We start from the raw sequence: 16,448 nt of genomic DNA, 5'->3' as shown, positions 1-16,448 counted from the left end.
TCAGCCTCCCAAGTAGCTGGGATTACAGGTGCGCTCCACCACACCCAGCTAATTTTGTATTTTTAGTAGAGATGGGGTTTCACCATGTTGTCCAGGCTGGTCTTGAACTTCTGACCTCAAGTGATCTGCCCGCCTCTGCCTCCCAAAGTGCTGGGATTACAGGCGTGAGCCACCATGCCTGGTTAATTTTCAAAGAAGGATCTCTTAAAATCAATTTTTTAAAAAGGAAACTCTGCAAAGGCCAGTTTATTTTGTGATAATAATTCCTTTCTGACCTTGTAACCTAAGGGTTCAATGCCATTCTCGGTTGTGTTGACAGACCCAGTATTGCAGGACAACAGATCTAGGTGTTTCCCTAGTAATTTAAGGAACAGTGAATGCAATGAAGAAAAACATTTATACTTAGCCTATGGAAGAAAATACCTGGAAGGGTGACATTATCCTAACTATCTCAGTTTGCCCAGGACTGAGGGGTTTTCTAGGACATGGGATCTTGAGTGCTAAAGTCAGGAAGATCCTGAGCAAGCCAGATGAGTTAGTCACCTCAGCAGGGATTTGGCATTTTCTGTAAGACTTCCAAGGACAGAAACTACACCAGGAGTGTACACGTTACATAGAGGCAGTTTTTCAAATTTAGCATCAAGTGGCACTTTGCAATTACAATGCGATAGGTGGCTTTGACAGTCTCTGAATATATTTTTTAAAAGTCGGGGCAACCACTTGTTGGATATGCTAAAGAAGCAAAGGCTCTCAAATTTTGTTGCATATTAGAATCCCCTGGGAAACATTTGAAACTCCCCTTGCTTTCATCTTGGACCACAGTGCAATAAAAGTGGAAATAAATACCAAGAGTATCAAAACCACACAAATACATGGAAACTAAACAACCTGCTCCTGAATGACTTTCAAGTAAATGATGAAATTAAGACAGAAATCAAAAAAATATTTTCAACAAGTGAAAATAGAAATACAACATACCAAAATCTCTGGGATGCAGCAAAAGCAGTGTTAACAGTTTATAGTGCTAAATGCTTACATAAAGAAGATAGAACAATCTCAAATTAGCCACCGAATTTCACACCTAAAGGAGCTATTAAAACAAGAACAAATTACTCCCAAAGCTAGCAAAAGAAAAGAAATAACTAAAATCAGAGAAGAACTAAATGAAAATGAGTCTCAAGACAATCACACAAAAGTTGAACAAAATGAAAATTTGCTTTTTTGAAAGAAAAAACAAAATTGAGAGACTACTAGCTACATTAGCAAAGAAAAAAGGAAGAGATCCAAATAATCACAGTCAGAAATGACACAGGTGATGTTACAACCAGTCCCACAGGAATATAAAACACCCTCAGACACTACTACCAGCATCTCTATGCAAACAAACTAGAAAATCTAGAGGAACTGGATAAATTCCTAGAAATACACCATCTCCCAAGATTGGACTAGGAAGAAATGTAAAACCTGAACAGGCCAATAACGAGTAATGAAATTGAGTCAGTATTTTTTTTAAAAACCTACCAACCAAAAAAAAAAGCCTTGAATCGGATGGATTTATGGCCAAATTCTACCAGACATGCAAAGAAGAGCTGGTACTAGTGCTATTGAAATTATTTCAAAAAATTGAGGAGAAAGGCATTCCTTCCTACAATATTCTACAAAACCAGTATCACCCTGATACCAAAATCTGGCAAAGACACAACAAAAAAAGGAAACTACCAGCCAGTATCACTGATGAACATAGCTGCAAAAGTTCACAACAAAATGCTAGCAAACTGAATCCAGCAGCACATCAAAAAGTTAATCCACCATGATCAAGTGGGCTTTATTCCTGGAATACAAACATGGCTCCCCATATGCAAATTAATAAATGTGCTTTACCACATAAACAGAATTAAAAACAAAAATCTTGTGATCATGTCAATAGAAGCAGAAAAACCATTTGATACAATCCAATGTTTCTTAATGATAAAAAAGAACTCAGCAAACTAGGCATCAAAGAAACATACCTCAAAATCGTAAGAGCCATTTTATGATAAACCCACAGCCAAAATCATACTGAATAGACAAAAGCTGGAAGCATTCCCCTCTAAAAGCTGGAATAAGACAAGATGTCCACTCTCATCATTCCTATTCAACATAGTACTAGAAGTCCTAGTCAGAGCAATCAGGGAAGAGAAAGAAATAAAAGGCATCCAAATAGGAAATGAGAAAATCAGATTATTTCTCTTCACTGACAATATGATCCTATACCTAGAAAACCCAAAAGATTTTCTCAGAAGACTCCTCAACCTGATAAATGACTTCAACAAAGTCTTAGGATATACAATGAATGTATAGAAGTCAGTAGGATTTCTATACACCAATAGCATTCAAGCTGAGAACCAAATCAAGAACTCAATCCCATTAACAATAGCCACACAAAAAAAGTACCTAGAAATACATCTAATCAAGGAGGTTAAACATGACTATGAGGAGAACTACAAGAGACTATTGAAAGAAATCATAGACAACACAAATGGAAAAGCATTCCCTGCTCTAGGGTTGGAGAATAAATAGTATTAAAATGTTCATACTGCCCAAAGCAATCTACAGATTCAATGTTTTTCCTGTCAAATTACCAATGTCATTTTTCAGAGAATTAGAAAAAAATTATTCTAAAATTCATATGGAACCAAAAAAGAGCCTGAAGAGATGAAGGCAATTCTAAGCAAAAAGAACAAAGCTGGAGGCATCACATTGCCTGACTTCAAATTATACTACAAGGCTACAGTAACCAAAACAGCATGGTACTGATACAAAAATAGACGTATAGACCAATGGAACAAAGTAGAGAACCCAGAAATAAAGCCGCACACCTACAACCAACTTATCTTTGACTACGTTAGCAAAAATAAACAATGCGGAAAGGATAATACCCTTTTTAATAAATGGTGCTGAGAAAACTGGCTAACCATATGAAGAAGAATGAAACTGGACCCTTACCTCTCACCATATACAAGAATTAACTCAAGATGGATTAAAGACTTAAATGTAAGACCTCAATAATCCTAGAAGTAAACCTATGAAATACTCATCTAGACATTGGCCTCGGCAAAGAATTTATGATAACCCCAAAAGGAAATGCAACAAAATAAAAAATAGACAAATGGGACTTACTTAAAGAGCTTCTGCACAGCAAATGAAATAATCAACATAGTGAACCAACAACCTACAGAATAGGAGAAAATATTTGCAACTATGCATCTGACAAAGGTGTAATATCCAGACTCTATAAGGAACTTAAATCAACAAGAAAGAAAACCTCATTAAAAGTAGGCAAATGACATGAATAGATACTTCCCAAAAGAAGACATATGAGCAGCCAAGAATAGATGCTTCTCAAAAGAAGACATATGAGCAGCCAACACGTATATGAAGAAATGCTCAAAACACTAATCATCAGATAAATGAAAACCAAAACCACAATAAGATACCATCTCACAGCAGCAAGAATAGCTATTACTAAAAAGTCAGAAAATAACAGATGTTAGTGGGGTTGTGGAGAAAAGGGAATGATTATACACTGTTGGTGGGAATACAAATTAGCTCAGCCCCTGTGAAAAGCAGCTTGGAGATTTCACAAAGAACTAAGAATTACCATTTGATTCAGCAATCCCATTACTGGGTATATACCCAAAGGAAAATAAATTGTTCTAAAAAGACCTGCACTCATATGTTTATTGAAGCACCATTCACAATAGCAAAGGCATGGAATCAGCCCAGAGGCCCATCAGTGGTGGTAAAGAAAATGTACTGTATCTACAGCATGGAATACTACGCAACCATAAAAAAGAATGAAAGTATGTTCTTTGCAGTAACACGCAGGCAGCCAGAGCCCATTATCCTAAGCAAATTTACTCAGAAACAGAAAACCAAATACCTCATATTCTCATTGATAAATGGGAGCTAAGCATTGGGTGTACACATGGACACACAGATGGGAACAAGAGCAACTGGAGACTCCAAAAGGAGAGAGGGTGGAAGGAGGGCAGGGGTTGAAAAACTACCTATTGGGTACTGGGTTTGCTACTTGGGCAACAGGATCATTAGGAGCCCAGACCTTGGCATCACACAATATACCCATGTAATAAATCTGCACGTGTACCCCTGAATCTGAAATAATAAATAAATAAATAAATAAATAAATAAATAAATAAAACTCCCCTTGCTCAGGGTGCATCCTATAGTGATTAACCCATAATCACTGAAGGTGGGCTCATAACAATAGTTTCTGAAAGCTTCTCTGGTGATTCAAATGTATGATTAAGGCTGAGAAGCAGTGCTGTAGATGAATGCTGCTTTAGCTCTCACGTATGTATGAATTACCTAGGGACCTGACTGAATGCCGATTATCAGTCAGTAGGTTTAAGGTGTGGCCTAAGATTCTACTTTTCAAAAACACTCTTAAACAGAGACAATAATGCTTGTTCCTTGACTGGCTTGAAGAGTGATGGAGTGCATAGGAGAAACTCAGGCATCATAAGGTGGGGGAAATATATAGGAGGGGAGGGACATTGAAGTTGATAAGCATTAGGGACCTTCCCAACTCTAAAAATTCTCAGATTTTTAAAACCACAATAAGTCTTCTTCAAAGACATTTTGAAATGTAACTTTTTCTTTGAAGATGAAAAATAACATCTAAAACCTTCTTCCAGATCATCTCACTTGTATCACAACATTTATGCTATGTTTTGGATCACTTCCTAAGAACTGTTACATGAACAAATTTAATAATTCAAAACCTAATCTCTTTAGTTAATATAAATAATCCTGCCTTCATAGGTTTTTTTCTGATGACTTACACATAGCACAAAACTCTCCTTTCCACTTTGTACCCAGGACTTTTTGGTTGGCGGGACACAGATACTGGCCTTCAAGGCAGAATTCAGGCGATGGGTAAGTCCCTGTGACAGGTGAGTGTCCTTGGAATCTTTCCACACTTGAGAGGTCTGCCTCAAGCAAGAGGAAGACCCAGGTTTCCTGGTTGTAGTACTCTTTTCTTGAGCACTGGATTCCATCAAGGAGGAACAAACAGATAGGATGGGATTTTCCAATAGGTACCATCCAGCAAAGGGAAGTTCTTTCTGGGGAATCTCAAGCTCACTCTAGAGCCTCAAAGGCAGCGTGGCAAGCTACAAGAATGGATGGGAGGGACCTCTCTGGAAGAGAGTTTGAGGATCTTCTGCTCTGAAGCAGGGTGGGGAGAGTGCTTCACCCACTGCCCCTGCTCTAGTTTGTGTTTCAAATCTGCCCAGGTTGTTTCTTTGCTAGCATTCAGCCAGGAGCCCCAGGGACACTCACTTTCTAAGGACCTTCAGTAGCCAACATCTCAGTGATGCCATAAGACAAATCACACTCCTTCCTCTGTCAATAGACATGCCACTCTGTTCCTTAGGAGAGTGGAGAGTTGAATCCCACCGTCAAATTCCCAAGTACTGAAATCAGAGACAGAACAATACGGTAAAATCTTTCTAAGGCTGGAGTAAATTTAACTTAGAAATCTTGTCTGTCTAGCTGTTAGAAATTTTGGACAGAAAGAGAAAACATATTGTGTGTTGAGCTCCAGCTCTTTGCCAAACACTTACTCAAACTATCTCATTTAATCTGTCCAGGAATATTCAGAAGTAAGAATCACCCCTAATCTATCCACAAAGAAGGCAAAGTTCAAAGAGGTTGACCAGTTATCCAATACACACAGCTAACAGTGGAAGTCGAATCCAAACTTTTGTTTTAAGCTGTTTTTCTTCTATTGACTCCACATTTTTATCCTTTGATAAATATATGTGCATACTGACATTTTTATCTTTCTAAAAATGTAAATAAAGAAAGGAACATGCTGCTGTGTTCCACAGAAATACCCTACAGTGGGATTTTGCTGTATTTTCAAAGTATTCATAGCAAGCCTATATTCCTTTAAGCACGTATCAAACATAAATAGATGCTGTCTATATTAGGGGCCCTTGTTTCCTCTGAGAAAATGGTGTGAACAACAGATTCCCTCCACAGAGAAATGCATGTATACACATACACACAAACATTTGTGTAGAGTTCCTTGTGGTTCACAGGTACTCTGAAGCCGGTGCTTAAAAAGTTTAACAGACTAGTGTTGTTCCCACTGCCCAACACCCCTTCTTTGTAACTTGCCTAGAGCCCAGCTTTCAAGGACGCAAACTTTTATGCATCAATTGAATATTTATTAACCCTGTGTCTTTGAGAGTACAGCAGTGAAGGGACACGGTTGTTGCCCTCAGGGAGCTTACGGGCTAATGAGTGCATAGGTAGGTAAGCAGATATTACAAAGCATCAAGATAGTGAGGGAATGAATGGTGGCTAACAGCGACGGATTGTTGAAGAACAAAATCATCCCTGCAGAGAACTCCAGATTTAATAAAATGGTGAGTGCAGTGAACATTTATCATTATTTTTATCTACACAGCATTTGAGCCTCTTCCTATCCCTGAAAAATAGCATTGCCTTAAGCAGGCATGCCCCGAATGACACACAGCCTTCTTCCTTTTATAGAGGCCAAAAATGCTAGAGACTGGTTTGCCTGCTTCCCATGCACTTAGGGCACAACGCTTGGCTTAATCTCCACCAACAGGACTAGAGGGAGCCCTCAGTCTCCAGTGAAACGCTGGTAGCGGGCCTGGTGTGGTGGCTTACACCTGTAATCCCTGTAGTTTGGGAGCCCAAGGTGGGAGAATTCCTTGGGCCCAGGAGCTCAAGACCATCCTGGGACACATAGCGAGAACTCATCTCTACAAATAATAATAACAATCAAAATAAATAGCCCGGCATGGTGGCATGCACCTATGGTCCCAGCTACTCGGGAAGCTGAAGCAAGAGGATGGCTTGAGCCAGGGTGGTCAAGGCTGTGATCAGCTATGATCGTGTCACACTGCACTCCAGCCTGGGCTACAGAGCAAGACCCCATCTCAAAACAAACAAACAAAAGCTGGTGCAGCAAAGAAGCAGGTTCTACCCAGGGGCTAGAATTTGGAAACAGCAACAACAGCTGCATCTAACCTCTAGAGGTGGTCGCGGCAGCGGTTCTGGGGATGGCATCTAACATCTAGTACTGGCAGTGGAGGCATTGTGGTGCAAATTATAGCATCTGTGCCCTATGACAGCCACATCAGTGTCTACCAGACAAGTTCTGCAGCGTCATCTGAAGCTTGTTCTTGGCTGCCTGACCTCCAGCCACATTTTCTGGGTCTCCCAGAGATACTATGATTTGCCCAATACTCTTTGCAAGGTAATCATTAAATTATCTAGTGCCTTCCACCTGAGGGTCAGAATGATGCCATGCTTGTCTGTGGCCAGCACAGGCAGAGTAGTAATGGTGATGTGTGCATCTGAACTCCTATGGGGTCATCCAGTTCTTCTGTAGAAATGATGATGTTCTTGTAGCTGACACTCAAATGTACCAACAGGAAGAGACCCAGAGCTTACTGAGTATGAGGCTGGTTCTTTCTTTGTTTTTTGTTTTGTTTTTTAACAAAGTGATTTTGTTCAGCACTCACTTTCCTGAACAGTTTTTATATTTGTATATTATCTGATTGTGATCTTTCCAGTCTCATTTTAAACTTGGCTAGAGAGCTCAGTTGACACGCATTTAGCGAGTGCTTAATACAATCTTTGTAACTGGTGAAGTGGGAATGCAAGGCAGTATAAGATCTATACTGCTCCGAGGGCTCTTAAGGTTTGGTTGAGAAGATTAGACAGGTACACATGTCAAGATAAAAATGCAGCTCCCAAATACCTGTTCTGTGAGCAACATGACAAAAACAACTATTAAATAATTGTATTTTATAACCAGAGGGATGGAATTTGTAGATTCTAAACACTCTAAAATATTCTCATTTTATAGTCTCACTCAAGACTTAACAGCTAAACTTAAGATGAACATGTTTTGACAGTTTGCTTTGACAGTTAAACTATGCCTTGGTCAACCCATTATCTTTAAAAAATAAACAGTCTAGGCCGGGCGCCGTGGCTCAAGCCTGTAATCCCAGCACTTTGGGAGGCCGAGATGGGCGGATCACGAGGTCAGGAGATCGAGACCATCCTGGCTAACACGGTGAAACCCCGTCTCTACTAAAAATACAAAAAAAACTAGCCGGGCGAGGTGGCGGGCGCCTGTAGTCCCAGCTACTCGGGAGGCTGAGGCAGGAGAATGGCGGGAACCCGGGAGGCGGAGCTTGCAGTGAGCTGAGATCCGGCCACTGCACTCCAGCCCGGGCGACAGAACGAGACTCCGTCTCAAAAAATTAAAAAAAAAAAAAAAAAAATAAACAGTCTATGGTAAGATTTTTGCACACCTTTTACCCATAGTTGCAGCTCAATAAAATGCTCAGCGCAGATATGCAGAGGCAGTAAGGTAGGCCAGAGTGAGAATGATTTGGGTTTTTATTTTGATGTAAAGTGCCACAGAGGTCCTGTTTTAGTACAACCCTTAGTATAGTTATTATCTGGCCAGACAGCCTAGTTCCCTCAAAGTCTCATCTTCGCTGGTTCCCAGGAAAACTTAAGAACAGGAAGAGGATGAGAATCACAGACTAAATTAGAGGCGCATTAATTGAGCTCTTAAAGAGAAGCTGCTGTAAGTTTGTCCCTGGATGGTGCCATTAACACCCCTCCACTTTTTTTTGTTGTTGTTCTTAGAACCAAATTTAAAATAAAAGTTTACAAAAAACACTAGTGGAAATAGATTATATGAGTCTTGCATTTAGAGGTGCCATCTGTTCAATTTTGCACCCTCGCAGTCAGAGTGTTAATATCTCCCGTGCAGAGATACCATTTGTCAGCATTTTCCGCTGTGTGGAGTTACCAAACAGTTCACTTTTTCATCCTTTGGCCTAAGTCAGCTAAAATTCTCTGAGTGCAGATGTCTTGAGCTTTGTGTGCCTTTTCTATCACCTTCTTGTTTGAGAAAATTTCCTTTCAAAACTTTATTAGGAGAAGGGACAGAATTTGGAACTAACTGCTTACGGCGGCCCAAGGCATTTGGGGGAAAGGGGGAGAACTCAGAGGAGTAGACGCCCCTGGAGAATGGCTAATATCTATCTTTCTGATTAACTTCTGCAAGACTTAAATGAGTTTTAAAGGCCCTCATAAAAGAACAAGGGAAAGTCATCGGGGAAAGGAAGAATACAATATTTCTGTTTCAACTGCCAGTGATCTTTATAAACCCTAATTAAGCCCTGATGGGGTATAAAATATCCAAACTTTTATAAATGACTCTGTCAACTAGACAATATGCAATGCTTAAATTCCCACAAGATTCACGTTCATTTTCAATTGCATTTTGGTGAAGGGAAGAATATAAATACTCAGTTTGAATAGTATTTCACTGAAAGGAGAAATTAACCTGTGACTTATTTCCGCACCAAACCAAATGATTTCTTGGAGTTTGGCTTTTCCTCTTAGATTTGCAAAGACAAATCACACAGTATTACTGTGGATGTCATCGCTGTTGTTATTTTAAAACCAGCTGCTCTTTCTTCTGCATTTTCCCACCATCAAGTAGGTACATAGGCTTTAAAATTAATAAAAATTTTTTTCCCTTGGCAAGGGCACTCATTGTTTAGAAGCTTTTGATATAGGTGTTTACAAATACCATTGATTGGGGATTTCAAAATAATAACACTCTGTCCATTTCCAAGTGTGAAAAGAAAAAATACGAAGCAACATAATATACAGTAAAAACCAAGAAATACATAGGCACCTGATTGTACAGAATGCAAAGACAAGATGACACAAACACTGGTAGGAGGGAGGTTTATTTATTGACATTAAATGGATGAAATCAAAATGATTTTTAATGTGATCTCTTGGCCGAGCAAAGTGGCTCATGCCTGTAATCCTAGCACTTTGCAAGGCCGAGGCGGGTGGATCATCTGAGGTCAGGAGTTCGAAACCAGCCTGGCCAACATGACGAAACTCCGTCTCTACTAAAAATACCAAAATTAGCCAGGCATGGTGGTGCATGCCTGTAATCCCAGCTACTCGGGAGGCTGAGGCAGGAGAATCTCTTGAACCCCTACTCGGGGGACAGAGGTTGCAGTGAGTGAAGATCACACCACTACACTCCAGCCCAGGCAAAAGAGTAAGACTCCATCTCAAAAAATAAAAATAAAATAATAAAATAATAATGTCTTTTTAAAATATGGCATGGGGCTACTCTGGGGACCTCCACCTCCTGTCAGATCAGCCATGGCATTTGATTTTCATAGGAGCTGGAACCCTATTGTGAAATGCGCATCCAAAGGATCTAGGTTGTGCGCTCCTTACAGGAAGAATCTAATGCCTGATCTGAGGTGAAACAGTTTCATCCTGAAACTGTTCCATGCTCTGCCTATAGAGTAGCCATTCTTTATTCCTTTACTTTCTTAATAAACTTGCTTTCACAAAAAAAAAAAAAGAAGAAGAAGAAGAAGAAGAAATAAAAAGCATGATACTTGAGGATATGGAACAACACTCTTGTCTTTGAACGTGATCGGGGAAAAGTTATGGAGCCAACATTCCTGAACCTCTTTCCCAGACAAGAGGAAATCTGTGCTGTGAAAGGACACCAGATCCTGGAGGGGTGAGTGACTCAGTCCACTGGGGCTGTGCTGGCGGTAGCTGTGCTTACTTTGCAGCCAAGGAAAGCTGCAGAGGGAACAGGGGCAGATGGAACCCATGTGCTGTGCTCCATGGGCCTTGTCCACTGGCCTGAAGCTCTCCCCACTCCTCCCTAGGAGGGAATAAATAACATGTCCAGATTGTGCATAGAACTGCTTTTTGATGAAACATATTGCCCTATTAAATGCTATTTGAGGAAGATGTGTACTATACACCCTGCTTAAGATTGAATACCAGCAAGTTGGCCCCTCCTGAAGAACTGATAAATTACTTTTTACCAGATACTGAGAGGTATGTGTCTTTCCACATTTTCCTTTTCACCTTGGCCGACAGGAAGCTCAGAACTAGATTTAGCATGCTACTAAAATACATATCTCTTTACTGGGGTGTGGTGGCTCATGCCTGTAATCCCAGCACTTTGGGAGGCCAAAGCGGGTGGATCATTTGAGGTCAGGAGTTCAAGACCAGCCTGTTCAATATGGTGAAACCCCATCTCTACTAAAAATACAAAAAAAATTAGCCGAGCGGTAGTGGCACATGTCTGTAATGCCAGCTATTCAGGAGTCTGAGGCAGGAGGATCACTTGAGCCTGGAAGGCAGAGGCTGCAGTGAGCCAAGATCGTGCCACTGCACTCCAGTCTGGGCAACAGAGTGAGACCCTGTCTCAAAAAATAATAATAAACAAATATGTATCTATACATATGTACATATATGTATATGTATAATAATAAATAAAATATGTATCTCATTACTGTCTCTGGGATAATTATTTCATCTTTTATATACTTTGTGATCTTTCTCAGCTTTATTTTAGCTGTCTTGTTGATAGATTGTTGTAACTCAAAAACACTGAGATAAAGAAGTGTCATGGACACACTCCTCCTAGTAATATTACTTATTCCTAGGAGGCTCCATTCTTTCACTGGCCTGAAGCTCCCCATTCCTCCCCAGGAATGGGGAGGTTTCTCAAGCTCGGAGAGCTGAGGACACTTTGTGAAGATGTTTTACCTCCCTTGGTTTTGCATCCATCCTGGCTCATGGATTACCCTGTTGATCGCAACTTGGGACCTGGCTTCACATAGGGGTTTTTGTTAGAGCTGCTATCATCACCTCCATGTATACTCATTGGCATGACTGCCATGTTAGGCCCCTCCTCTGTGTTCAGCCCTGTGTTGAATTACTTGTAACTATCGTGTCCCCACAATCCTGAGAAGTGGGTAATCTAATTGTCTTCATTTTACACCTGAGGAGGCAGGTACAAACAGTGAAGTAACTTATCCAAAATCACACACTGAGTAAGTAACAGAACTGGGTTTTGAACTGAGACCCAAGTCCAAACCCTATGCTTCCAACCACTATTCTGTACCGATTGTCTTGGCTGCTCGCTGGTAGGCATATTTCTCAAAGTGGGTGACACTTATGATATTTTTAGCACTCAGTGCTGATCTCTTCTAAATTTTGTTAACCTGGGACAATCCCCAAAAGACAGGAACTCTATTGTTCTAGGAAACATACACTTGGCTGCTTGCAGGTATATTTCACAAAATACAAATTCAATAAATGTTAGCTATTACTATCAAGATGATTATATTAGCATTATTGGTCACTTATCAGTTTCGTTAGCTTGAGATAGTCTTCGAGAAGCCAGTTGTCTCTGGTTTATTGTTCTAAAAAGCATCCATTTTCTGGAGCAACCTGGCTGAAATGTCTGCCTGAGCATATCCATGACACTTCTTTATCTCGGTGTTTTTGAGTTACAGCAATCGGTAAACAAGACAGCTAAAATAAGGTTAAACAAGATCAGAAATTATGTAGAAGATGAAATAATTATACTAGAGATAGTAATGAGATACATATATTAGTTGGATGCTAAATCTAGTTCTGAGCTTCCTGATAGCCAAGGTGAGAAGGAAAATTTAGCAAGACACATATCTCTCATTGGTAAAAAAACTTGCTGGTACTCAGTCTTAAACAGAGTGTATAGTACACATCTGCATCAAATAACACTTAATAGGGTAATGAGTTTCATCAAAAAGCAGTTCTATGCACAATCCAGACATGTTATTTATAGTAACACTTCTAATTGCAATGATTTAAAATGTAGACAAGTTGTTGATTGGGAGGACTGTTTAGCAAAAGCACATCTACATTATAGCCCAGGTCTCTGACTTGCCATCAAGATAGAGCAGGGGTCCCAACCCCTTAGCCTCAGACCCATACTAGTTCTTGGCCTTTAAGAACCAGGCCACACAGCAAGAGGTGAGCAGCAAGCAGGTCAGGGAGCATTACTACCTGAGCTCCGCCTCCCGTCACATCAGCCACAGCATTCCATTCCCATAGGAGCTGGAACCCTATTGTGAAATGCATATCTGAGGGATCTAGGTTGTGGTTGTACGCTCCTTACAAGAATCTAATGCCTGATCTGAGGTGTAACAGTTTCATCCCAAAACCATCCCCCACCCCACTCCTGTCCGTGGAAAAACTGTCTTCCACAAAACTGGTCCCTGGTGCCAAAAAGGTTAGGGACCACTGGAATCGAGCATAAAGGACATAGAGGAATATCCCTTAACAGTTCCATAAACATGTTATCCCAGTCCTGCATTTGATGGGCAATGCAGAGCAGAGCGTTCAAAACGGAGCTAGAGCTGTTAGTGGAGAGTTGATTGAAAAGAGCACTATGCTGATTAAAAAGAGCGCTATGTCTTATGGTTGCCAATTTGGGGTTAGATAGCAAGATTTTTGTTACATTTATTAAGAATAACATGCATTTTTATCCCAGCAGAGGACCACGTTAATTATACAGTTAACCCTCCATATCTGTGGGTTCCGTGTCAGTGGATTCAACCAACCACAGATCAAAAATATTTTTTTAAAAAGATGGTGTCATGTACAGAGTTTTTTTCTTCCATGATTCTCTAAACAACACAGTATAACAACTATTTACATGGCATTGATGCTGTATTAGGTATTATAAGTTATCTAGAGATGATTTAAAGTATATAGGAGCATACTTTAAGTATACTTAAAGTATGTGCATAGGTGATATGCAAACACTACACCATTTCATATCAGGAACTTGGGCATATGTGGATTTTGGTATCTGCAGGGGAGTCCCGGAACCAATTCCCCATAGACACTGAGGGATGACTATTGATAATGAATACCTGTGAGGGAAAGACACAGTAAGAAACTATCTCAGTATCTCATGGGGCTAGCAACACATTATCATAAATTAAACTAAACCTATTACAATAACTCCTGGCATTGATGAACATCATTTCAATGTGAAAAATACAGGTGGCCCTTGAAAACATGGCTTTGAACTGGGCGGGTCCACTTCCAGGTCAAAAAAATTGGTGGGTCCAGTTTTTTTAGTGAATACGGCCAGATCTCCGTCTCAGGGGGCTCTGCATCTGCAATCAGAATATATTGCCTTCAACTTTTAAAATGTGAATATAGGAAATGTGATTATAGGATCAGGGATCCTTCTGAATCCCAGTTGGGCCACCAGCCATTTATGTCCTTTTAAATATCTCTGCTTCCTGGTGTTAGGGGAACCAACCACAAAGAGGGCAGGAGAGAACGGGTGAAGTGGCAGCAATTATGTGAACTAAAATTAAACACTAACTTTCCTTTGGTCTCGTAGTCAGCAATAATTCACTTAGCAGAATTAGTCCTTTCTTTTTTAGAGCAATGCCCCTGACTCATGGATGTTTCTGTGAGACAGATTTCATGGTCTGCGTCAGAAATCCCTCTAAATCCTTGTAAGTTGTGTTTTGTTCTGTTCGATGCATTTCTGAATGCTCATGGGGCTTATCCATAAAACTCCCTCAGATGGCTGATTTTTCTCTTTTCCAACCCCAAAGTTTGGAGAACGCATATCTCTTTAAATACTGGGTGAAATCCAAACCTTGGATCCAGAGCATAGAGCTCAGACTAACATCAGCTATCTCGGCAGGGGTGCACCATGGCCCCGGCTCATCTTCTTCCTGTTGGGTTTTATAATCACTCCATGACACTCTTCATGTCCTGCCTGACTTAAGTCTTTACCACTTTGGCCCTTTGCAGGAACCAGGCCCTGCTCCCGTGAATGGTCCTCTTTCTTGGCTGTCTGAGCTCAGCTGGAGGAAATGCTCTCTCCTCTGAAGTCATTCAGGACCAGCCCAGTTTTTCCTCCTGCACTGACTTTCTGTCACTGCCTTTTACCCCCTTGCTAGAGGGAAGGATTTCTACTGCTTGTCTCTGCTACTTGGTTCTCCTGGCCCATCTTTCCAAACACTTGCAGAAACTCTACCTGTCCTTGGCTAGACTCACATGTCCCTTGCCAGAGCTGATGAAGATGGAGACTTCTGAACAGTGATGCTCTGGGCCAGTTAGCCCCTTCAGCAAGACAATGCCTCCCGTGCTTTAGAATTCTCCGTGCTGCCACCTTAACACCCGCTGTCCTCATGCCACTTGTGTTTCATGTCTTATATGAAACTCCTGAAAGAAATCACAAGCCAGGCAACCAGCCAGCTCAAAATTAATTTAAAATCTTCTTTTCCCTCACACCATACACAAAAATAAACTCCAAATGGGTGAGAAATTTAAATGTAAAACATAAAACCATACATGTACTGGAATAAAACACAGGTGAATTTCATTATATAAGCTGGATACGGGGAGACGTTTTCCAACTATGACTCAAAATCCAGATGTAACAAAGAAAACATTGAATTTTTAAAAAATTGTCAAAAAAGAGTATAAGTAAAAACACGATTGTTAAACTGGAATAAAAGAGTTGCAACATATATCACAGAGAAAGAGTTAATATCCCTTATATTTTTTAAAAACTCAAAAACTATAAGAGGGAAAAAAAACCTGACAGGAAAATGGGCAAAAGAGATAGAGAATTCACACACAAAAATATAAGTGCATATACATATACACAATGTATATAAGTATATATACAAATGACCCTTATATATTAAAAGACATTTAATTTCACTTACTATGAGAAAAATGTCAGTTAATTGCACAGAGATACAATTTCTTATGAATGAGATAGGCAAAATGTTAAAAAATTTGGCAACATACTCTTATGAAGCTTTGAGGAAACTGACACTCTTATACATTACTAGTCATCAATGTCTAACTACATACGCATTTACCTACTGGCCCAGAAATCCAACTTGTAGGAATTTACTCTGAAGATATACTTCTAGGAATATAAAAAATTATACAGAAAGTTATTCCAAGTTGTGATTTATAATAGCAAATTATAGGAAATAGTCTTATTGCCAATGCATAGGGGAATGGTTCAATAAACAATGATATAGCCACCCAGGGGAGCAGTATGCAGATGTTAAAAAAATTCAAGAAGAAGGAAGATTTCTACGAACTGATAGATAATTTCAGGATATATTTTTAAGTTAAAAAAACAGCCAGATGAAAAAAATATATATATAGTGATATATATAGATATATAGATATAGATATATAGTGCTATTTGTGTGTAAGACAGAAAGAGAAATAAGATCTTTTTCCCCAAAAGAAATGCAGGAAGCATGAGCAAGAAGTAAATCCAATTGGTTAATTACAAGAGGTGGGTGGAAACATAGTGGAAGGGAAAGAGAGGAAGTAAGATTTCTATCAGTACATAGTTTTGACTTTTAAATCATGTTTATGTTTTTCAAACTTAAAATTAAATCAGAAAGGATGGGGAGGACTCTAAATGTTAATACAATTGGAAACAAATTCATTTGTGTATGAAATTGTTAACATAACCACACAGAAGGAAA

General features: G+C 39.8%; 1 protein-coding gene across 1 annotated transcript in view; it reads left to right on the top strand.

Moving 5' to 3' along the window:
- The window catches only part of LOC117069847 (formin-like protein 18), a 166,459-nt gene that overhangs the window by 106,193 nt on the left and 43,818 nt on the right, over nt 1–16,448 (top strand). The window contains exon 4 of the mRNA XM_033188336.1: nt 4,882–4,938. Within this exon, the coding sequence (XP_033044227.1) occupies nt 4,882–4,938 (57 nt within the window). The remainder of the gene's footprint in view (nt 1–4,881; nt 4,939–16,448) is intronic.

Source organism: Trachypithecus francoisi, unplaced genomic scaffold, assembly GCF_009764315.1.
Source record: "Trachypithecus francoisi isolate TF-2019V2 unplaced genomic scaffold, Tfra_2.0 Contig01579, whole genome shotgun sequence".
NCBI lineage: Eukaryota > Metazoa > Chordata > Mammalia > Primates > Cercopithecidae > Trachypithecus > Trachypithecus francoisi.
This window is presented reverse-complemented; position numbering and strand designations above follow the sequence as displayed.